Raw genomic sequence first — 22,785 nt, forward strand, 5'->3', positions numbered from 1 at the left:
TAGAGAATCCTAAAGATGCCACCAGAAAACTACTAGAGCTAATCAATGAATTTGGTAAAGTTGCAGGATACAAAATTAATGCACAGAAGTCTGTTGCATTCCTATACACTAATGATGAAAAATCTGAAAGAGAAATTAAGGAAACACTCCCATTTACCATTGCAACAAAAAGAATAAAGTACCTAGGAATAAACCTACCTAGGGAGACAAAAGACCTGTATGCAGAAAACTATAAGTCACTGATGAACGAAATTAAAGATGATACCAACAGATGGAGAGATATACCACGTTCTTGGACTGGAAGAATCAATATTGTGAAAATGACTATACTACCCAAAGCAATCTACAGATTCAATGCAATCCCCGTCAAATTTCCAATGGCATTTTTTACAGAACTAGAGCAAAAAATCTTAAAATTTGTATGGAGACACAAAAGACCCCAAATAGCCAAAGCAGTCTTGAGGGAAAAAAGCGAGCATGGAGGAATCAGACTCCCTGACTTCAGACTATACTACAAATCTATAGTCATCAAGACAATACGGTACTGGCACAAAAACAGAAATATAGATCAATGGAACAAGATAGAAAGCCCAGAGATAAACCCACGCACCTATGGTCAACTAGTCTATGACAAAGGAGGCAAGGATATACAATGGAGAAAAGACAGTCTCTTCAATAAGTGGTGCTGGGAAAACTGGACAGCTACATGTAAACGAATGAAATTAGAACACTCCCTAACACCATACACAAAAATGAACTCAAAATGGATTAGAGACCTAAATCTAAGACTGGACACTGTAAAACTCTTAGAGGACAACATAGGAAAAACACTCTTTGACATAAATCACAGTAAGATCTTTTTTGATCCACCTCCTAGAATAATGGAAATAAAAACAAAAATAAACAAATGGGACCTAATGAAACTTAAGTTTTTGCACAGCAAAGGAAACCATAAACAAAACGAAAAGACAACCCTCAGAATGGGAGAAAACAGTTGCAAAGGAATCAACAGACAAAGGATTGATCTCCAAAATATATAAACAGCTCATGCACCTCAATATTACAAAAACAAACAACCCAATCTAAAAACGGGCAGAAGGCATAAATAGACATTTCTCCAAAGAAAACATACAGATGGCCAAGAAGCACATGAAAAGCTGCTCAACATCACTAATTATTAGAGAAATGCAAATCAAAACTACAATGAGGCATCACCTCACACCAGTTAGAATGGGCATTATCAGAAAATCTACAAACAACAAATGCTGGAGAGGGTGTAGAGTAAAGGGAACACTCTTGCACTGTTGGTGGGAATGTAAATTGATACAGCCACTATGGAGAACAGTATGGAGGTTCCTTGAAACCTAAAAATAGAACTACCATACAACCCAGTAATCCCACTACTGGGCATATACCCAGAGAGAACTATAATTCAAAAAGACACATGCACCCCAATGTTCATTGCAGCACTATTTACAATAGCCATGTCACGGAAGCAACCTAAATGCCCAGCAACAGACGAATGGATAAAGAAGATGTGGTACATATATACAATGGAATATTACTCAGCCATAAAATGGAACAAAACTGGGTCATTTGTAGAGATGTGGATGGATGTAGAGACTGTCATACAGAGTGAAGTAAGCCAGAAAGCGAAAAACAAATATCGTATATTAACGCATATATGTGGAACCTAGAAAAATGGTACAGATGAACTGGTTTGCAGGGCAGAAATAGAGACACAGATGTAGAGGACACATGTATGGACACCAAGCGGGGGAAAGCGGTGGGGGGTGGTGGTGGTGGTGTGATGAATTGGGAGATTGGGATTGACATGTATAAAGTGTATAAAATGGATGGCTAATCAGAATGCGCTGTATAAAAATAAATTAAATTAAAAAATAAAAACCAAACAAGTGTGGCAACAGGCTCATGCCCATGAAATTCACTGATATTATCACGTGGCTGATCACCTAGTATGAAACAGCCAGACAGAACGGGAGGTGGATTACTAAGCACTCGGTTACAGTGCCAGAGGGAAGAAAACACCCTTCCAGCAGTCTATGTTCTAAACCGGAGGTCAGTTTTCGGTGCCATCTCCCCCATGGCAGGATTCGTGGCCAGAGAACAAAGGGCTCTGGGAGTGGTCCCTCTCACTGTTTCACCTACTCATTCACTAGAAGACTTTTTTGTTTTCCATCCTTGTAACCAAAGGCTTGGTGGATCTGAAGCTTCTAGTGTCCACGGCAGTAAATTCTTCCGCCAGGAAACATGGTCATGGTTCCAGTGAACTAGAAGCTGAGATTTCCCCTGTTCATTTTAGGCTCCACATGCCACTGAGCAGTCAGAGGAGAGGTTCTCTAGCTTGGCTGACGTGGCTCATCCTGATCACCAGGGAAAGTTGTGTTGCTGCTACACAGTGGGGATGAGAAGGACTTGGTTTAGGGCAACTCTAATTCTTCTCTTGCTCTAAAGTTCTGGAGAGTGGAAACTGACAACCCAATACTGTCAAGACCACCAAAGACTTGGATCCTACAGCAATGAAGGCATGTGTCATTCCACCAGGTAAAGAAACTCATCCAGCTGCGGTGCTGGAAAGGGCAAAGGGAACTTGCTTTGAGTGCTGGAAGAAGACAGCTGTGATTACCAATTTAGGCCCTATTACCAGCTCCAAAAATGCAGACCGTAACAGCTGTGTCTATGTTTCTTTACTGTTTGCTCCCATATGGGTTTCTACTGCTATCTGACGAATTATCACAAATTCAGCAGCCTAAAACAACACCCATTTACTAGCTCACAGCTCTGTAGGGCAGAAGTCCAGGAGCAGGGAGTTCCCTGGTGGCCTACTGATTAGGATTCTGGGCTTTCACTACCATGGCCCGGGTTCAATCACTGGTGGGGGAACTGAGACCCTGCAAGCCACGTGGTGCGGCCAAAAAAAAAAAAAAAAAAAGTCCAGGCGCAGCATGTATGGCTGGGTTCTCTGCTCAAAGTTTCAAAAGGCTGAAATCAAGGTGTTGGGCTGCATTCCCATCTGGGGCTCAGGATCCTCTTTCAGGCTCACTTCGTTGTGGCAGAATTCAGCTCCCCATGGCCAAAGGATTGAGGCTTCCTTATCCCTGCTGGCTGTCAGCCAGGGGCTACTCTCAGCTCCTAGAGGCCACCCATATTCCTTCTCCATCTCCAAAGCCACCAATGGACAACTTCTCACGCATTAACTTCAAATCTCTTTCACCAGGAAGAGCCCTGGGCCTTTCAAGGGCTCTCCTGACTAGGTCAGGCTCACCTAGCTTAGTCTCCCTTTCATAAATGATTTGGGACCTTAACTGCATCTGCAAAATCCCTTCATAGCAGTATCTAGACTAGTATTTGATTGAAAAACAGAGAAAACACACTCCAGGTGTGTACACCCGGGAGCAGGAATCTGGGGAGACTATCTCCGGATTCTGCCTACCACACCTCCTCATTTTAACCCGATTCCTTATTTGAAGAACACTAGTAGTAGTAAAGCTTTAGGTTTCCAGAGAGGTTTTTCTGGATTGAGATCGCCTCTTGATAAAATGGTAGTCAGTGGGCTTTGGTGCATCCCGCTGATGGGGATGCGAATTTTTCACCCAGATGAAGAATGAGAGGGCATACTGAGGGAGGAAAGAGGAGAGCCCTGCCAGATAGTTCCTGTTTGTCCCTCATTCTGTTTTCCTCCTTGCTTTCTGCCCAAACAGAGGGACTGATGTTGGTTCCATCAATGGGTTCCCTTGTCCTTGGGCTCTGGTTGGTTTATCTAGTGGGGAGGCCCAGCAGGAGATTACGGGGCAGAAGGAGAGTCAGGTAGGGTATTTATTTCTCAGGTTTCCTCCCTACAGGCTGCCTCAGGTTGCCCGTGTCCTGCAACTGAGGGCTTCGGTTCCTCGTAGGACAGTTATCTCTGCACGACTTTCTCCTCCCGGATTTCAGTCCCCATGCCCCCATCCCCTTCACCCTTTCAGGCTTAGGAGGAGTAACAGCTCTGCTGTTCCCAGCCCTAGGTTGCTGCACTATCCCTTGTATCTCCCCTACGCCTGCCCACGCCTTCATATAGTCCCTTTATTCAATCTTCTGAATTATCCTAATTTGAGTGTGCCATCTGTTTTCTGTTTGGACTCAGTGATACAAGAACCTATTAAGAGATAGGCAGGGGAGTACGGCAGATGGAGATACAAATATTACCTTTATTACCACTACAACTGACACTGGACAATATGGCTTAGGTCTGCTAGGCAAGCAGGTTGCTAATATTTCACCCCTGAGGTCAGCCCTGTGAGGGTTTATTCCTGTAAAACTTATGGCAGAGCGGGGTAGGGTAGGGAGTGTGCTTTTTTACAGAAAGAAGGGAGGATGGGACTGAGCTGAGCAGTTTGGCGCCTCCTTTCTGACAAAGGAGTCACTCTCCTTCCCCTGGGAAAGACCGAGAAGGTGGGGCAGGCGCCCAGAGACATCTATAGAGGGCAGACCTCCTTCCAAACGGGAACGCGAAGCCTGGTAGAAAGGTGGCACTCCTCCAACACTCTGTACAGCAAATGATACTTTAAATAAAGTCAAAGGTAAGCAAAAAGCAGCCAAAGACTTAATATCCAGAATTTCTATAAAGAACATCTACAAACTGTTTAATTAAAACATTAAGAATCCTACTGAAGAATGGACAAAGTCTTCAGATAAGCAATTCACAGAAGAGGGAATGCTAATGGCAAATAAACATCTGGAAAGATGTTCAACTTCAGTCATAATGAACGATTTGATTTTTTTAAATGTTTTTTCCCCCGCTTCAGATTGGCAAGAATCCAGCCTTGATGAAGATGCAGGGAAACAGGCGCTCATAGGCTGTCAGTACGAATGTAAACTGATAAAGCGTTTTGAAGGGCAATTTGGCAGTGAATTAGAACTTTAAATGTGCATATCCTTTGGCCAAGCAAGTCCACTTTCAGAGATATATACTGGAGAAATATTCATATTTGTATCCACACACAGAAAGGCATGTACAAGGATGTTTATTGTAATACTGATAAATTGGAAGCAATCTTTTTGTCCATCAATAGAGGAAGGATAAAATTTTCATATTCTGGGGCTTTCCTGGTGGCGCAGTGGTTGAGAGTCTGCCTGCTGATGCAGGGAACACAGGTTCGTGCCCCAGTCCTGGAAGATCCCACATGCCACAGAGCGGCTGGGCCCGTGAGCCATAGCTGCTGAGCCTGCGCGTCCGGAGCCTGTGCTCCGCAACGGGAGAGGCCACAGCGGTGAGAGGCCTGCGTACCGCAAAAAAAAAAAAAAAATTCATATTCTGGAATAAAATGCAGTTAAAAGAATGGCCAAAGAAAGGGAGAACAGTAAGATAGATTGAGTTTATATATATATATATATATATATATATATATATATTCCCCCCCACAAAGGAAAGACATCCTGTAAGACCTCCTATGTATAATGCTAAGTGGAAAAAAAAAACAAGTTGCAAAAAATATATACCTAATACCATGGGTAGAATTCATGAGTGTAAAAATTAAACAAGGGAAGAATAAGATTCTGTAGTTAGGGTTATTGAGATTTTTCAAAATTCTAAACATGAAAAAAAAACCTTTCTGACTATCCACACTTGTACTCTTTGAGTCATACATTCACTGGTTGTATTTAAGTTTAAAGATTGCATGTGGATGGGAATGTAATTAGCTAACACTCTATTAAATAATATGGCCAAGAGCCTTCATGTGTTCCTAACAACATGCATATGTAGGGGAACGGCACAAGAAGAGTTTCTGGATGCAATCCAGCCACCCAGTAATAGAATAGAAACTAAAGATAAGGGCCAGTTATAGAAGCCTCCTTTTAAAGATAAGGATGTATAACATGGAACAGCAAATATTATTATATTCTTCCAAGAATATAATGATCGCTCATGCAAGCACAAATTTTGTAAAGTGATTCAATCCTGTTTTGTATAATGATGTTATTATTCAATGTACTGTGTGTGTGAAATGATTCTGTGTAAATGTGCTGAAATTTTAGTTATCGAGTCCTAATGTATAATAGATGTATCACGGATATTCCCCTATGACATACTTGGATACGGTAGAAACCTATGAAAGAAAAACTTTACCAAAGGTTTAGTTTCCTTTTTGACACAGTTACAAGCTATCATGAATCTGTGTGATATGGACTATTACTGGTAAAATTGAGTAAAGTGGGAAACTTAAATTCCGAAGCCTTAGAAATGCAGACTCAATGGTTCAAACAAATAATAGAGTGACACTAGATTCTGAACACATGGTTGGATGTGAAAATATATAACATGATATATGGAGCCTGATTTGAACATGCTGTATAAAAGTGATAAAAAGACTGGGAGCTCAAATAAGAAAGTTAAAATAGAAATGAAGATGCTCTTGTATTAGAGCAAGGTAGGAAAAAGCTTAATGAAGATCGGGTGAAATAAAAATCATCAGCATAAACTCATGACTTTGAAAGATAAAGATTCCCTCAGAGACACTGAGATCCCTAAGTTGCTATCAGTCATCCAGTTCACCACTACCAGCTATATGAAATGATATAAATTCATGAAATGATATAAATACATAGCCCAAGTGCCCAGGGTCCAGGTCTTCAAATTGCTTCTTACCAATAGCACCAAGTGTTTTTTGAAATGTGCACAATGTTTGGTCTTGGATGGGAAAAGCAAGTTAGTTCTGAGACATCTCTTTTTTGGAAAGAATTAAGATGAAGCAGGAAGGCTAGCTTGATAGATTTCCTTACAGATGTTCCAAGCGAAAACAACGTCTCTCTCGGTTTTTCTTGCCACGTCTCTCTGTACATCATTTCTATTCTCTCTGCCTGAATGTCCCCATGAGGTATGGTTCTATTAAGAAGGAGAAAAGAGGCAACAGATGTGGGGTAGGCAACCTACAATGTCTATAACAGGTACTCTGGTTGGTCCAGCTTCGGTCAGGTGCCCACTCACTGACCAATCACTGTGGCTGGGAAGAGAGGATCTTATAAGAAGATGACAGCACCTATTCACACTTAAGATGAAGAAGTGGTGAAAGTGATAATTCCCCCAAACAAGGGAACAGTTCCCAGAAGAAGAAAGGGAACCTCTACTAGATATCTATTGCTGCTAACAAATTACCCCACAACTCAGTGGCTTAAAATGACAAATGTTTACTATCAAAGACTTTCTGTAGGCCAGAAATCTGGGCGTGCCTTAGGTGCATGTCTCTGACTCAAACCTTATCCGTCGTGAGGCTGCAGTCAAGGTGCTGGTCAGGATCACAGTCATCTTAAGGCTCAGTGGGAGCAGACCTGCTTCCAAGCTCATTCACAGGCTGCATCAGCCCCTTGACATAGCTCTTTCCATAGGCAGCTCACAATATGGCAGCTGGTTTTCCTCAGAGCAAGTGAGTGAAAGAGTGAGAGAGGGCACCCAAGACACAAGCCAAAGCCTTTTTGTAACCTAATCTCTGAGGTGACATTGGACCAGCTTTGCTGTATTCTATTTGTTTGAAGTGAATCTCGAGGTCCAGCCCATATTCAAGCAGAGGGGGCATGGAGACCAGAATGTGGAGATCACTGGGGACCATTTCACAGGCTGCCTAGCACAGGTTCTGAGCAGGTAATACAATCAAAGACCACTAGCTTGAGCAGTGACACATTGAATCCAAAATGTAGTAATTCTAGTCTAATACAAACAAGCTGAGTCTGTAGAAAAACCTTGAGATTCTCATGATACTACAATGAGGATGTTAATAGAAAATGTGCTAACAGGTGGTAATAATGCATACAGAAAGTTTTAAAATTTTGTTCTTATTAAATATGAAACAGATACAAAATATTTATAAAATATATGTAAGATACAAAGAGTAGTGATAAAACAAAGATGTGTGATCACACCACACCAGAGAAAGGGGACAGCCATTACTCTTGAAGTCTCCAATGCCACTCCCTTCCCTCCCACTCCAGAGGTCACTATCATCTTGAATTTTGTGGTCATTATCACTTGCTCTTCTTTATAGTTTTACCACAGATGTTTGTAGCCCTACACAAGATATTGTTTGGTTTCCCCTGCTTTTGACTTCATGTAAATGAAATCATACTTATATGATTTCTCTGTGATTTGTATATATTTGTATATATTTCAATCGTAAGTGAAAGATTTGCTTCTTTCACTTACGATTATGTTTCTGAGATTTATCCATTCGATGTGTTCATACTGGTGCTTTCAATTCGACCCAAACGTCACTAAGCTCTTCATATCTTACTCTAATCCAAGAGCAAACTCAATTTTACCATTTGAGTCACCAGCTTTTTCTTCACTTTTATAAACAACACTGTAGGACTATGCAACAACACATCTATACATTTATCAATGGACATTTGAGTTAATTCCTTATTTTTGCTACATAAATAGTGGTGCTATGAACATCAATGAATTATTTCCGGGTACACTCGTGCACAAGGTTCTCCAGGAGATAAACCTGGGCAAGGAACCGCTGGATCAAAGGTATATGAATGTTCAGTTTTAAGAAATAATGCCATATTATTTTCCAAAGTGGTTGTAGTGATTTATACTCCTATCAGCAGTGAATAAATGTTGCAGTTGTTCCAGATCCCTTCCAATACTTGCTATTGTCTGACTTTTAAGGTGTTTTTTTTTTCCTCCAATCTAGAAAGTATAAAATGAAATTTCACTGAGGTTTTGATTTGCATTTCACATATTAGTTGTAATATTTTTTAAGACATTGGCAAGTGCAATCCAGTGGTCAAATGCGAATCTGAACTCTACGTGCAAGTGTCAGCCATTATCCATGTAACTATTTACAAGCTGTTGTTATCTTAACTGATCATCATACCTGTACAAGTTCTTTGATTAAAAGTTAAATGCAAAGAATCAAGATTTGTAATAACTTCGTGTAATGCTTCTGTTGCAAAGTGGGTTAAGATATAGACAAATGGTGACTAAAGAAAATAATTGTCATGGGCATTGTACCTCTCTTGTATATATTTTGATACATTATGTAAAGGTGGTTGTAAGGGAATTAAGGGGAAAAGTGAGTCACGCACATCTAGTTTATACATCACCTCTGCTGCCCTACAGGGAATACAAGCGAAAAAGGAGTGGAACCATTGGAGGCTGGACAAATTTTGTTTCTGGTACAGACCCCAGCAGATGGTGGTGCTTTGAAAGTCTTAAATAGAATTTGCATATTCAGATTTACAGTGAAGTATTAATAAGGAATTACTTACCTTAGATGTTATTCTGTATTGCCAACAATGATCATAAACACGCTGAAGTTGGGATTGTTAAACTTAGTGAGGTCACATCCTGATTGGACAGTACCCAAGAAACACGTTCCAGGAGGAGTCTGATTCCCAAGTATACTGTCAACTGCAGGGGGGCAAGAAATCAGGTGATCAGTCATAGCTGGTGGCAATCCGTGCTTGGAGGCAGAGCTGAAGAAACAGTACCTGCCAGGCACTTGCATTCACTCTGAGCTGAGCCTGGACCCCAGGTGCCTGGGTGAGCCTGACTTGGGATGCCAGAGAGCAGTGACAGGAAGACAGTGGACGCTGGGTGCTCCTGGTGTTGCACTTCAAGCTCCTTTTTGTCAAAGCTAGTACAGGAAGCAGATCAAGATGACGTCTATGAATGTATTGTCCAAGTGTAAACTGACAATATTTTTGAAAAGCCATTTAGCACAGTCAAGAACTTAAGCATGCTCCTATTTTTTCACCCAACTTGGAATCTGCCCATTCAGTTGGTTTAGTGTGGCTGAAATATTGATAAATTCATTTGAATGATCTGAAGAAACATTAAGAGGCTACAGACACAGAAACCCGGGGAAGTCTAAACATCCTGGCCTTGGGAAGCGTAGACCTGGGAGCTGCCGTGGGTTTGGCCAGTCCTGAGAACTCTGCAGCAGCGGCATCTCAACGTGCTACCCCTATTCATAGTGCTCAGTTTCCCACCCCCTCTGCTCTAGCTTTTCTTTACCACCTGACTCCTGCTTATTTAGTTTCTACAGCCACAGTCATCTTCCGGCAAACCCACCCCCCACCTGGCTCTCAGTATTTCCTTGTTTGAACTCTCCAAGAGGGAGCCTGATTGGTCAGACTATCTCTCCAAATTGGACAAATCAAGGGTCTTGGGCTATTCTATGGATTGGCTGCCCTTGGATCAGATGTCTTTCCGTGGTCCAATCAGCCGGGGCTGAGAGGGGACAGCCCGCCCATAGCCGCTCAGTGCGGAGTCCAGGGGTGGGGGCAGTTTTCCTTATAAAGGACTTCGAACTTTGTTCCTACAAAAGAAACCTAAGAAAACGATTCAGAGATGGGACTAAGAAGTGCATTAAAGTGCTTTTATAGCGCACGCGCACACACACGTTGAAATCCCTAATGACCATCAACAGATTCTGGGATGTCCAGGTGCGGAACAGTGAGCAGCTAATTCAAGGTTTTCACGGGAAATGCTCACGAAATAATATGCCATAAAATCGCATATACACTATGATCAGGGTTTTCTAAGAAAAGACTGCACGTGTTTAGTTTTTGCTCTGTACGGGAAAGTTAACGGGTGAGTGGTGCGGCACACACTTTCAAATGTTCCATAATGAACAGGTACTCTGGTTATAATGAAGGAAAAACACGAAGCGTTTGTTAGCGTCCACGCTCCTTCACGTTAATTGGGGCCGCACCTCCTCCGCGCGCCGCCCTCTCCCGTCAGGGAAAGTGCACTTTTCTGGCCAGTCCGCGGTTTTTACGACGCACGGCTTTCCCAGCCGGAGAGAGCCGGCACCCAGTTCGCGGCGACAGCGCGCCCCCGCCCGGCGGGGCCGGGCTCCTCCGCCGCCTCGGCGCCCGCCCCGCCCCGCCCCGCCCCCCGCTCGGGCCCTCAGTCCCTTCCCCTCCCCGGCCCCGCCCGCGGCTGCTGCCTTCTGGCTGCGCGGATTCTGCCCCACGCGCGCTCCCGGCCGGCCATGGCTCCGCTGCGCTTCTCGGCCAACGTGTCGTGGCTGTTCCGCGAGCTCCCCAGCCTCCCCGCACGGCTCCGGGCCGCGGGGAGTTCGGGTTTCGAGGCGGCCGAGATCGGCTGGCCGTACGGGGAGCCGCCGGAGGCGCTGGCGCGCACGGCGCAGGAAGTGGGGCTACAGCTCGTGCTGATCAACACGCCCCCGGGTGCGCCGTGGGGGCCCGGGCCTGGGCGGGGCGAGCCGGGAGAGCGAGCCGGGAACTGAGGCCTATTCTCTCCGCAGGAGACCGAGAGAAAGGGGAGATGGGGCTGGGGGCTGTTCCCGGGAGGCAGGCGGCCTTCCGAGATGGGCTGGAGCAGGCTGTGCTGTACGCCAAGGCTCTGGGCTGTCCCAGGTATCCTCCTCTCTCCAATCCCCCGCCCCCATGACCCACGAGAGAACAGGCCGCTGGGGCTTGAGAGGCTCAGAGGTCCATCGCACTGGCCCTTCTTCGCCCCTTCCGTCCGGGCCCCTTGTAAATTGCCTCCTGTATTTCATCTGTTGTGTGTCACTCTCAGTTTGCAACTCTTTCTTGCTCAACTCATGCTGGGATCCCGTGCTGGGAGCTTAGTCTGACCTGGGAGATAGCACAGTAAACAAACGGAGTGATCCATTTGAGGACAGGTCAGTTCAAGGAGGCTGTGGGAGCAGGTAGGCAGTAACTCTGTCTGGGATCAGAGAAAGCTTCTTACAGGTAGTAAGTAGTGGGTCTCTAGTGGGCACTTGCTTGAGGTAAGGAGCATTCCCGTCAAGGATGCAGGGGCCAAGGGCAAGAGGGGCTTGGTGTGCTCTGCAGAGTTTACGAGGCTGGAAATGTAACCTGTCTGCTTTGGAGGTGGCTGAAAAGGATCAGGTGGTGAAGTGAGGGGGACTCAAAGTGGGGCTGATCTCATAAATGTCAAATCCTGCACAGAGCAACCAGGCTGAGAAGGAACTGGCAACAAGGGGTTATTAAGGGGGTGGAGGAGTGTGTGTGCAGAAAACAGATGGGAAGCTAAGAAACAGATGCAAGGAGGAGTGACAAGCAGCGTGGAATTCCTGAGAAGGGTAAAACTAATTTTTTAAAGGTGAGAATCATGTTTGTAGGCATGAGGAGAAGGGGCACGGAAAAGGAGAATTTGGAAGTACAGGAGGGGCTAAGTGAGAGACCTGGGGAGATGGGAATCCGGCATAATCGGAGAGCAGCTGGAAGAGGTGCACCCAGGGAGCAACGGAGTGAAAGCTCGCGCTTCGAGGATGGATTCCACAGCCCCGTCCAGGCCCATTTTCCCCACAGGATTCACCTGATGGCTGGCCGAGTGCCCCTGGGGGCTGATCGAGCAGCAGTCAGGGGTGAAATGGACACAGTTTTTCTGGAGAACCTGAGGCACGCAGCTGGGGTTCTGGCTCAGGTGAGACGGTGGAAACACATACAGACACACATGCTTCATGAATGTGTGTGTGTGTGTGGAGGGGATGCACAGTGGGGAGAGCAGTGAGGCACAGAGGCTGGGCCCCGGTCCAGGCCGGAGGGATTGGTGATGGGCTTGATCGGTGATTGAGGGGGTACAAACCTCAGGGAGAGCTCTACTCACGGATCCTGCCTGGTGCTAGGAGAACCTTGTGGGGCTGCTGGAGCCCATCAACACCCGCATCACGGACCCCCGGTACTTCCTGGATACGCCCCAGCAGGGTAGGACCCCAGCCCTGTCTCCTCCTGTCCCTTGATTCTTGGCGCCCTCCTTGAGTCTCATGGCCTCCTCCCCGGTTTCTCTCCCAGCGGCAGCCATCTTAGAGAAAGTTGGAAGACCCAACCTCCAGTTACAGATGGTAAGTAGGAGAGAGGGAGTGCTTCTCAGAGGGCCCATGGGCCTGTGTTCTCCAAATCCAGGCAGAATGGTGTGGCCTGCAGGGTCTGTGACTCGGAATCTCTGCCCCAGGACATATTCCACTGGCAGATCATGGACGGGAACCTGACAGGGAACATCCGGGAGTTCCTGCCCCTCGTTGGTGAGGGCCCCTTTCTTGGCTCCTTTCTAGTCTGCCATGCTGCTTCCTCTGTCCTCCCACTCTTTCTACCCCCCCACATCTGCCCACATCTGCTCCCAGGGCACGTGCAGGTGGCACAGGTCCCAGGCCGAGGGGAACCCGGCAGCCCTGGAGAGCTGAACTTCCCCTATCTGTTCCAACTGCTGGAAGATGAAGGCTACAAAGGCTTTGTGGGCTGCGAATACCAGCCTCGAGGTGAGGGTGGGCAGAGCTCCAGGCCTGGCCCTGGGGAGGGGGCTCTGGAGGGACAGGTGTCGGGCAGGGGCTGTTTTCCTCCTCGTGGGTTGAGATGCCTCGGGTCCCTCTCCCCTCAGGAGACACGGTAGAGGGCTTGAGTTGGCTACGTTCGTACTGGGATAAGCGGGGCCGCCCACAGGCTGGCCAGTGAGGTCCTGCGCTCCAGCCACACCCCTCTGGGATGGTGAGCTGCACATCCCGAGTCTGCTCTGAATTAAAGACAATCTGCTGAAGGTTTCCATGTGTGTATGTTATTGGAGGGGGAGGGGGAGGGACACACAGTGCCTAACTTTTCAGTTTCTTTGGGTCACTTCCTTCCTGCAGAGAAGGGACATACAGCTCACGTTCAAGTCCTCCAGTCTGTGCCAGTGTTGCTGTGGAGATGGGAGAGCTTTCGAGCTCACCACCTCACGTACAGATGAGAAACCAAGGGTCCGAGAGCAAAGGGACTCACCCGTGGTCACAGATGCTTCAAAGGCAGAGCTGGGATTGGAACCCAGGTGTCTTAGTGGCAATTGTCCAGCAATGATGTCCCCGTGGGAAGTGAAGACCACGGGGCTCAAGATGGGGGTGAGGGAGGTGGGTGGCTGACCGCAAGCCAAGACTCAGAGGCAGGATTCAGGCAGAGGAACTCTAAGGGGTCTATGTGCCACCTGATGTGAAGAATTCCCAGACTCCACCAAGTGAGCAGGGAGGAGCAGTCTCCTTCTGGAAGGGCCCAGGGACCTGAGATGGCATGGGCACCTCAGGGAGGTGACCGGACCTTCTGGATCCCTGGGCTGGTCAGTGGCAGTGAGTGTTTAGGGAGGGCAGCTCCTGCTACCAGGTCCCCAAGACACATTCACACAACGACTGGCATCCCTCAGTGTCCAGTCTTGCCCGGGTGCCCAGAGGGCTGGTCAGTCCTGCTGCAAGTGGGCAATCCTACAGAGCCATAATTCGAGGACATTCAGTGGTCCATCCCTCAGAGGAGGCGGGTCCAGAGGGTGAAGCAGGCTGTGTTGATGACGGACTCCAGGTGGTGGTAAGTAGAGACCAGCTGGGCAGGGGGGCTCTCGCTGTCCTGGGGCTGTACCGGGAAGGGCTCTCGGAAAACCACTGTCAGAGACTGTGGGGAACACGGGGCGGGGGTGGTGAGAGGAGGGCAGGCTGAGCCCAGGGAGCAGGGCTCCCCAGCCTCAGCAGGCTCTGGGATGGAGCATTTGGGTACAGCCTCCTACTAGGCTGACACAAAGCCCCTCACCGCTCCCTCCCGTTCTCACCGTCTTTCCCAAGTGGGAATCCAGAAACACTAGCACGAAACAGTCAGTGAACTTCTGATTCAGCACAACCTGCAGCAAAAGACAAAATGAGATGCGGAGTGAGGCACAGACCCTCCTTGAAGGCATCCTGAAAGTGGGACCAGTCTGAAGAAGGCCCGCTTCCATCACCACACCTGACCCCACCTACACTGTACGGTCACCCAGGACCTCCTCCAAGCCCAACCTCGGTCCTCGTCCTCACTGGCCCCCGGTTAGCCTGTCCAGCCTCACCAGGATGAGCGAGTGGTACTTGACTGGAAGGCCCTGCATAAGCTCACACACTGAAGCCCGTCAGCAGAGGAGGGTTCTCTCCCCTCGACGTGAGCCCTCCTTTCCTCCTGGGTTTCGTGTCTCTGGCCTCCCTGATGCCTGTCCCTGGTGCCAGCTTTGTGATCTCTCCCTGGGCAGTTTCTTCTATGCCCAGCTTCAGTCACCACCTGTTTGTATAAGTGCTGCCTACATCTCTCTCCTGAGCTCCAATCCCCGATGCCCATATACCTTCTAGACTGTGGTCCTCGAAGGTCCTCCTGGGCCTCAGATTCAATTCTTCACCCTTCCCCCAAACCCACTCCTGCTTCAGCGTTCCCACCACCCACAGAAGCATCCCCATCTGCTCACACCCACCTGCACCACCGCAGCCTTACCCTAACTAACCTCGGCTTCTCTGGGTGATGCTCTGTCACACCTTGAAACTAGTCTTCCCCACAAGCACTATGTCGCAGGACCCCTTACCACAGACCAAGCACCTTTTCTTTTGAAATCTTCTCTTGAATGTCTCCTCTCCTGATCGCTGCTCTCGTTGGGGCCATCCTTTAGGCTCTCAATCCCCAGGCTTGTGCCCACTGCCATAGCTGTCTCTACCTGTCCTTCCCAGCAACCTGTCAACCTCTACTGTGCGTACCAATCACCTGCGGATCTGGCTGAAAGGCAAGTTCTGAGCCAGCAGGTCTGGGGTGGGGGTCTGAGAGTCTGCACTTCGGTCAGCTCCCAGGTGGTGCTGACACTGCTGGTGTGAGGACCACACTTTGGTAAAAAGGCCTGAAAGCCCAGGAGGTCCTTTCTGGGACTGGAACCTCCAAGAGCAACCACTCACAAGGTTCCAGAGCTTGGCCCCCAGGATTGCTAGCCAACGTTTGTGCTTTTTGTGAGCCCTGAGGGCACAGCTCTAGGTTATTCTCAGTGAATCACATGCTGTGGCTTGGTGCTTGAAGGGTTTTACATCCATCTACCGGTGTGGTCACTCCATCTCAGCCTCCCTGTTTAGTCAGACTGGGGTTCTTCGAGGGGGACCCTGTCATCTCTCTGATGAGGATTTCTGCTGTGTCTCCCCTTTCAGAGGAAGGTCAAAGAGACTTACCAGGTACTGAGTTCCCAAGTCTGGGCTCTGGAAATGGCGACAGCTCTGGGGAAAGCGGCTTAGGAGAACCTTGATCAGGCTCTGGTACCAGGAGACCGTCATAGACAGGAAGCAGTCCTAGGGGAAGGTCCACAGGCATGGATCTGCTGTTCCAGAACCACCTCTGAGACCCTTGCAACCTCTACCCTGGCTGCCCGTGGAATTCCTAGCATCCATCCCAGCTCCTTCTGGAACCCACAGCTGCTTACCAGCTGGGGGTCGATGTCCCCAATGGACTTGGCATGGACTGCTTCTAGGAGCTCCTCCAGCTCGGCCAGGGCCAGGCGCCCCCCTAGTCGCAGCCGATCAGGTCCTGGTGGTTCCAGCAAGAAGAGGCGCTTCCAAAGGGTGTCCCGACGGCAGTGCCCTCCAGCCAGCCTTACCAGCTGAGCCAGCCGTGCCCGTGCCACGCCCACCTCTGCAGCCAGTGGGGGGAAGAGGGGAGCCAGTCCAGGGGCCAGACCATCCCCTGAGGCCTCCCCAGGGCTACCGGCTGAGCTCCCAGGAGCCTCTGGCTCAGGGGGCAGTCTGGGCGGCTTCCGGAACCGGCGCAGGTCAGCAGTGAGTCTGGGGAAGAGCTCTCGTTGGCTGGTGAGCACCACGAAGAACTGCAGCCTAGGGTGGGGAGGGGCAGGAGTGTGACGGTCACAGCAGGAGAGACACAGGGCAACAGCAGGGAGCGGCTGGGCAACGGGCAAGTCCAAGGCAGGGGATCTGCTGACCGCAGAACGTGCCGCTCGGCCTCTCCTTGCTCCTCAAAGGGTGCGGCACAGTGACAAACAAGCAGAGACACGTCGAAGTCGTCCTGGTGACGAAGTCCCTCAGAGTCCAGGTAGGAGCCAGAGCTGTGCGGTGGGGGTTGGGGAGACGTCAAGCCTGAGGTTCTGATGAAGCCAACCCCACCCCTTCTGCCCAAGAAAACGCGGGTCCCCCACTGCAAGGATGGCCCCGACTCCGGCTCCAGGCATCCCCTCTCGCCTTACCTGTGCCACGCCGACACCAGGGCGTACTCGTTATGTTCCGGGCCTCCTGGCCGGGCCATCCGCAGTGGCTTCATGTGGTAGGAGCTGGCATGGTCGGCCACGTAGTTGTACAGCTGGTGGGCAGCAATGAGCGGAGTGGGGAGCTCCAGGGTCCCTGAGGGACGAGTTACAGGAGACACTGAGCCTGGGACAGACACAGTGATCTGGTGGGGCCGGAGGATGGGAATCCCTGAGGCTCTGATGGGCAGGCAGGCCGATTCTTTCTGGGGAGCTCCTGAGGGACATGGAGATGGGACAGAAGTGGCTCAGGACACACAGGGGGCAGGGTACACACGACACAGGATCTAAACTTTGCTTGCTATGAAAATTAAACCAAACTTGCTATGAAAACAGACTGGGAAGAACTTAAGACAGAGACATGGGGACAGGGTCCAGGTGACATGAGGCGACTTGACCATATAGGACAGGAGAGGCAGAGACAAGGTCTGGTCCCCGGAAGTGGTCCCCCTGGCCCTGGCTTGAGACACCTGGCGGCCTGTTCTTTTTCGGGTTCACTGGCTTGCCCCTGGGCACCGACCTTGGTAAATGTGATTGCGGCCAAAGTGGGGCCCATCAGGGTGGTGGGCCAGGAAGTGTCGCAGGAAGGTGGTGAGGTGGTAGCCATGCCGCAGCACCAGGTGGGCGCCCAGCACGTGCTGGTGCACGAGGCGCAGGTGGAAGTCGTAGCTAAACGAGTGCACATGCATCAGGTCCCGCACCTTGTCACACTCCTCCGTGAACAGCATGGACAGCTGGGGAGCGGGGGGGGGGGGGGACCTGGTCAGGAAACGGTGGCAGGCTGCCCGCCCATCTCACTTCCCTCCTCTTGCCTGGGAAACCGCAGCTCAAGATCCACCCCGTCGCCGTGCGCCCCTCTGCCAGAAACGCTTCTGTAAGAAGCCCTCCTCATTACATTATACAGTGTTGTAACTCTGTTTACATGAACTGACCATTTTGAGACATGAACCTTTTTTACTCTGTATCCCAGTCTCCACTCAAGTCTGGCACAGATTCACTCATGTAACAAATACTTGTTGAGTGCCTCCCACGTGCCTACCTGGTACTGTTCTAGTTGCTGGGGATACAAACCCCTACCCTCAAGGAGCTTACAGTCTAGTAGTGGGGAGATAAGACAATAAACATTAGGCAGAGTAAATGAGTAAACAGCACGTTAGTAGATGGTTATGGAAAATCAAGCAGTAAATAAAGCAGGTGTGGTTTTAAACAGGGTGGTCAGGGTAGGCCAGGTGTGTAATTACTCACTATTAGAAAGGTTTTCCTGGTCGCTTCCCATCCCTCCGGCTTTATCTTCTCATCAAATTACTTGCTCTTGCGAAGCATACCACATATTTTCTCTACCCTCTTGTACCTGCCATTCTCTTTGCCTGAATGCTGCTCCCCCTGGTCCCCAAAGCGGCTAACTCCCACTCATTTGTAAAGCCTCATCTGGGACATCCTGCCAAGGCTAGTCCAGGGCTGGCCTCCTCTAATTCATCTGTGAATGAATGAGTGAACGAACGAACCACTGATGGAGGAAGAAAGGAGGGCAGAGACACAGAGCTGGTGCTTCTCTTGGTGTACATCAGCATTACTGAGAGTGTGTTAACAGTTGGATAGGTGATGCTAGAATGGCAGAATCTACCTGACCGTGGCCTTGGGGGCACAGGGCATAAAAATTAACAGGAAAGGAAATCAGTGACTGTAGACGCAGCAGTTGCCTAGGAGTCAGAGTAGCTGCATGACCTTGGGTAAGTCACAACCTCTCTGCTTCAGTTTCCTCATCTACCATGGAGATAAAGGAAAGGTCCTCATAAATTTAGAGCTGCGTGATAAACTGCAGTAACCAGGGATAAGCCTCAGAGTCAGAGACCCAGCTTGCAACCCTACTACTGCCAGCAACTAGCTGTGTGCCCTGGGGCACATCACTTAACCTCCGTGAACCTCAGTTTCCTTATCTGTACAGTAGGAGTAAAATTCTCCTCTTCCCTTAGCATGTATACTAAGCAGTTAATAAATAAGTAATAGCTATAATAAAGCAACTTAGAAATCTAAGTAAGGTTAGAGATTAGATATGTAGGTGCAGAGAGAGCCAAACTGGATGGAGATCAGGGGGCAGGGCAGCCAGGACTTCAGGAAGCTCAAGAGAATAATGGGGTGGGTCCTTCCCACCAATACTACAGCAAAGTGTGAAAGAGTACCTGCCTGTCCAATATCCCTCCTGTGCCCTGGCCCAGGTAGGTTCCTGCACTAAAGTCACCAAGCTTTCCTGGATCTCACTATCCTGTGATGACTAGACCAGGCATCCACACCCAAGTCAAAGGCAACCACCTGTGGGCTGGATCTGAGCTGTCCAGATACGGGAAGAGTTTGTGCCATCTGTACTGGAGGGCGACGGACTGCACCCAGTCAGACCCTGATCTCTCAGAAACTCAACTCGAGGCACAAGGAAGGCAGAAGCCAAACAACGAAGGGGCCGAACTCCCTCAAGGCTGGAGGGCTTCGGGTCTCTGACCACACTCAGTCGCGACTCATTCTTGCTGAGCCCTCTCGAGTGCTCAGAACCTCATGAGGTGCAGAAGCCCTGCCTTCAGGCAGTCAGACAGGGACAGAAATAACAACTGAGTGTGGGGGTCTGTGCTGTGTGGGTGGGGACTCTAGTCCACATTCTAAGTGTTAGTGACTATATGGACAGTGCCAGGTTGTCCCCAGCCCTAGACGAGGCCAGGACTGCCCAGGCACTGACCCACCCATGTGTCAGATTACCCGCTCTGCTCAAATGTCCTCACTGTCTACCCATGTATGGTCAATGCCAGGATGACCACAGGGCCAGACCAGCCACTGTGCTGCACTGCCTTCTGCCCCCAGTGCCATGGCTGAATACAGGTCTGGACTACCACAGAGTAAGACTGGTGCCTGAGGCCGGCAGAGCACTGGAATGGCCCAGACACCTGCAGCACCAGACGGTCACTGGGGCTGCACTGACTGCGTCTGAGACCTCACGGCCCTCCGTCTCCACCACATACCTGGGAGTTGACAGCTTGCCCCATGGGGATTCGGGAACATTCCAGGGCAAACTGTTTGACACAGAAGTAACAGCCCTGGAGAGAGGACGAAGATGAGGTCAGGAGGGCGAGAGACAGGTGGGCCTGGCTCTCCCCATGTAGAGCTCCTTCTGCTCACCTGGAAGGCCAGCTCCATGAGGATGATGCCCCCGGGCAGTGCCCGCTGCAGGTGGTACGTGGTGACGAGAGAGCCAGTGCTCTGCAGAAAGGAAAAAGACGGGTTCAGGGGCAAGGGCAGCGGGCTCACCAGCCTCGGACCATTGGGGAAAAAGTCCCCTGGGTCAGTGACTTTAATGGTGTCAGGCTGGGATCAACGACCTCAGTCATCACCCAGAGTCCCCCGCTTTAGGCCTTGGGCAAATAATTCAGGCTCAGTGATGCTGGTGTCTGAGGCATCACTGATTTCACTCTTGGGGAAGGAACACGACGACGTGTTACCTTGGGGCTCCCTTCAGTCTTGGCTTTCGGGCAGGAGAAGGAGCCCCGACCTTCTGTTCCAAGGATAGCCATGGCCCGCAGCCGGCTGGTGCTGCAGAAGAGGAAGAGAGGCACAAGGGGGTGAGGCAAGCCAGTGGGGTGAAGGGTTACGGCTATCAGACCCAGAACCCATTTCACTTGGAATCGTTCTGCAGGAGAGGAGACAGGCCCAGAGAAGGGAAGAACCTGCCTGGGGTCCCACGGTGGGTAAGTGGCAAGGCTAGGCCAGGAGTCCAGGGCTCGATAGTGGGGCGGGGCTGTCTCCACAGCAGCTGCTGCTCTAAGGGGGAGGCGGAGAGCAGGCCCCTCTCTTCCAGTGAGAGGGTGAGGGTAGAGCCGCAGAGGCTGCTGTGACTGGGGGGAGACACCTCTGAGCAGATGGAGGTACCTGCTTACTGTGGACAGCAAGGGAGGGGAGAGTGGGATGTCTGTCTAAGATTTCATGGGGAAAGCGCAAGCAGATGCTTGATGCCCTGGTTAGGGACGTTCCCCTGGGAGGGAAAAGGGGTTCTCTTTTGACCCGGGAAGGGCATTTTCAGTGTTCCACAGGCCTGCTGTTCTTCATTTCTCAACTCAGAGGCAAAGGGAAAAGAGAAATACTGTGAATGAGGACAAAGTAGAAAGGGCCAGTGGGACGCACTCATACTCAGGAGCTATAAACCACTGGAACTCCTGCTGGGGGTTCAAAGCCTCTGGCAAGAAATGTCCCACTTAATCCTCAAGGAAATAGGGACCAGACCTAACTAGTGATTGGTGATGGTTAGAGACTGGAGAGGAAGGAAGGCCTGACTTTAAATTCTCCTCTAGAAACATATTTTTAATCCTAGTATCTTTGGTTTTAAAAGGGAATTCTGATTTCTGGGAAGAACATAACTGAATGGGAAGGATGCGAACTCCAGAGAAATCCCTACGGCTGGGAACTGGCTGTGGAGGGCAATGAGCAGAGAGCTCCTCCTGGGGTCTGTCACTGAGAAATGAGAGGGGTGCTGAATGAAATGTCCCAGAGGCGCAGGCCTGTCCTCTCTTCCTAAGGCCTGGAAATGAGAGGGAGGCCTGGGAGGTAGAGAGCTGGTTACAAAAATGCTTAGGAGTTGGAATTGGCTTTCTGGGCCAAGAGGGCATCTTGAGTAAGGAAGTACAATTTATATTTACTAGTCTGAAAAAGTATCAAACTGAAAGCAGAGAGGAGGGAGAAAACAAACTCACACATCTGGATACATGAAAGCAACAGCATAAAACGAACAGACATTTTCCCATGCAGCCACTGGGAAGGAGCTGGGAACATAGAATCTGGAGGCTCAGACGTTGAGAGGGGCATAGGGCACGGGCCATAGAAATGGGAATTTGAGACTTGACACAGGATGGGAAAGGTGGTTGCAGAGTTTTCACTGCGTTCTGGGGAGATGGAAGGTGTTGCCAGAGGAGCTGTCTACTACCTCCCATGACTCAGACCTCTCACTACTGGCCAGTGAGTGAACATGACCAAGAACAGGCCAGAGGACAGTGATGCGAGTAGGCCCATTGCAGGGGTCCTTGGTGAGAAAAAAACAAAACAAAAAACAAAAAAAAAAAAACCATGGTGAGAAAAGAACTTCCTGGGCCAGGAACTATGTAAATCTCTGGAGAGGTCAGGAGGTGATCAGGACAACAATCATTAAGACCCAGGTCCAAGAGCTTGTACAGGACTGGTGTGTGTGGATGGACACCAGCGTGAAAGCACAGAAGACACACGTAGGCAAGCAGCTCTGTGAAAATGTACCCAGTTTGTGTACGAACGTGGCCATGAGTTCCACGAGATGTGTGAGGCTTACGGAATGTGATGAGGGCTGCAGGTAGGTGTCCCAGATCCTCACGTGTGTGTGCGGGCCTGATGAGATGCATGTACACAAGGCCCAAATTACCCAAACAGGACCCAAGAGGAAGGGTGTGTGGGGCCTCCCTGCTGTGGAGGAGGAGAGGAGGGTGGGGAGACGAGACGCGCTCACCTGCGGGCGGGCGAGGGGGGCCGCAGCGGCACCAGCACAAAGCCCATGCTCTGCAGATACTGCACGTACTGCTGCAGGAAAGCCAAGCTCAGCTCCTTCAGCCAAGGCTCCTCCCGGGCGCCTGCTGGAGGCCCATCTGAGGAGTCGCAGCTGGCGGAGGCCTCTCGGCTCCCAGACCCTGACTCAGGGCGGTGGCGCCGCTGTGGAAGTGGAGGTTAAGAAAGGCTCTACCCACCGTCAACCACCC

General features: G+C 49.8%; 2 protein-coding genes across 3 annotated transcripts in view; one reads left to right on the top strand and one right to left on the bottom strand.

Moving 5' to 3' along the window:
• The first annotated feature begins 10,985 nt into the window (after positions 1-10,985).
• On the top strand, positions 10,986-13,527 carry HYI (hydroxypyruvate isomerase (putative)). 2 transcript variants are annotated; one of them, XM_082834382.1, is made up of 8 exons: positions 10,986-11,196; positions 11,274-11,385; positions 12,307-12,421; positions 12,624-12,702; positions 12,790-12,839; positions 12,950-13,019; positions 13,119-13,253; positions 13,373-13,474. In XM_082834382.1, the coding sequence occupies exons 1-8, from the start codon at positions 10,998-11,000 to the stop codon at positions 13,444-13,446; spliced, it is 834 nt and encodes a 277-aa protein (XP_082690508.1). In that variant the 5' UTR covers positions 10,986-10,997; the 3' UTR covers positions 13,447-13,474. The 2 variants fall into 2 exon arrangements, with proteins under 2 accessions (XP_082690508.1, XP_082690507.1); XM_082834381.1 differs by having other exon boundaries at positions 12,950-13,253; positions 13,373-13,527.
• Positions 13,528-14,242: 715 nt separating this feature from the next.
• SZT2 (SZT2 subunit of KICSTOR complex) overlaps positions 14,243-22,785 on the bottom strand; it is a 50,401-nt gene continuing 41,858 nt past the window's right edge. Inside the window, exons 62-72 of the mRNA XM_082834383.1 lie at positions 22,539-22,738; positions 20,515-20,605; positions 20,195-20,275; positions 20,038-20,112; positions 17,553-17,766; positions 16,976-17,129; positions 16,715-16,837; positions 16,202-16,607; positions 15,954-16,070; positions 14,558-14,626; positions 14,243-14,403 (exon numbers count right to left, since the gene is read on the bottom strand). Coding sequence (XP_082690509.1) covers positions 14,260-14,403; positions 14,558-14,626; positions 15,954-16,070; positions 16,202-16,607; positions 16,715-16,837; positions 16,976-17,129; positions 17,553-17,766; positions 20,038-20,112; positions 20,195-20,275; positions 20,515-20,605; positions 22,539-22,738 — 1,674 coding nt within the window. The 3' untranslated portion in view covers positions 14,243-14,259. The remainder of the gene's footprint in view (positions 14,404-14,557; positions 14,627-15,953; positions 16,071-16,201; positions 16,608-16,714; positions 16,838-16,975; positions 17,130-17,552; positions 17,767-20,037; positions 20,113-20,194; positions 20,276-20,514; positions 20,606-22,538; positions 22,739-22,785) is intronic.

This window comes from Leucopleurus acutus (genome assembly GCF_964270905.1).
Source record: "Leucopleurus acutus genome assembly, chromosome: 2".
Taxonomy (NCBI): domain Eukaryota; kingdom Metazoa; phylum Chordata; class Mammalia; order Artiodactyla; family Delphinidae; genus Leucopleurus; species Leucopleurus acutus.

What these genes read in the sequence shown, in the direction of transcription:
- HYI (XM_082834381.1), top strand. Translation starts at nt 10,998, where the DNA reads ATGGCTCCGCTGCGCTTCTCGGCCAACGTGTCGTGGCTGTTCCGCGAG. An exon ending in GCTGATCAACACGCCCCCGG is followed by an intron (nt 11,197 to 11,273) that starts GTGCGCCGTGGG and finishes TTCTCTCCGCAG; the next exon opens with GAGACCGAGAGAAAGGGGAG. An exon ending in CAGCTGGGGTTCTGGCTCAG is followed by an intron (nt 12,422 to 12,623) that starts GTGAGACGGTGG and finishes GCCTGGTGCTAG; the next exon opens with GAGAACCTTGTGGGGCTGCT.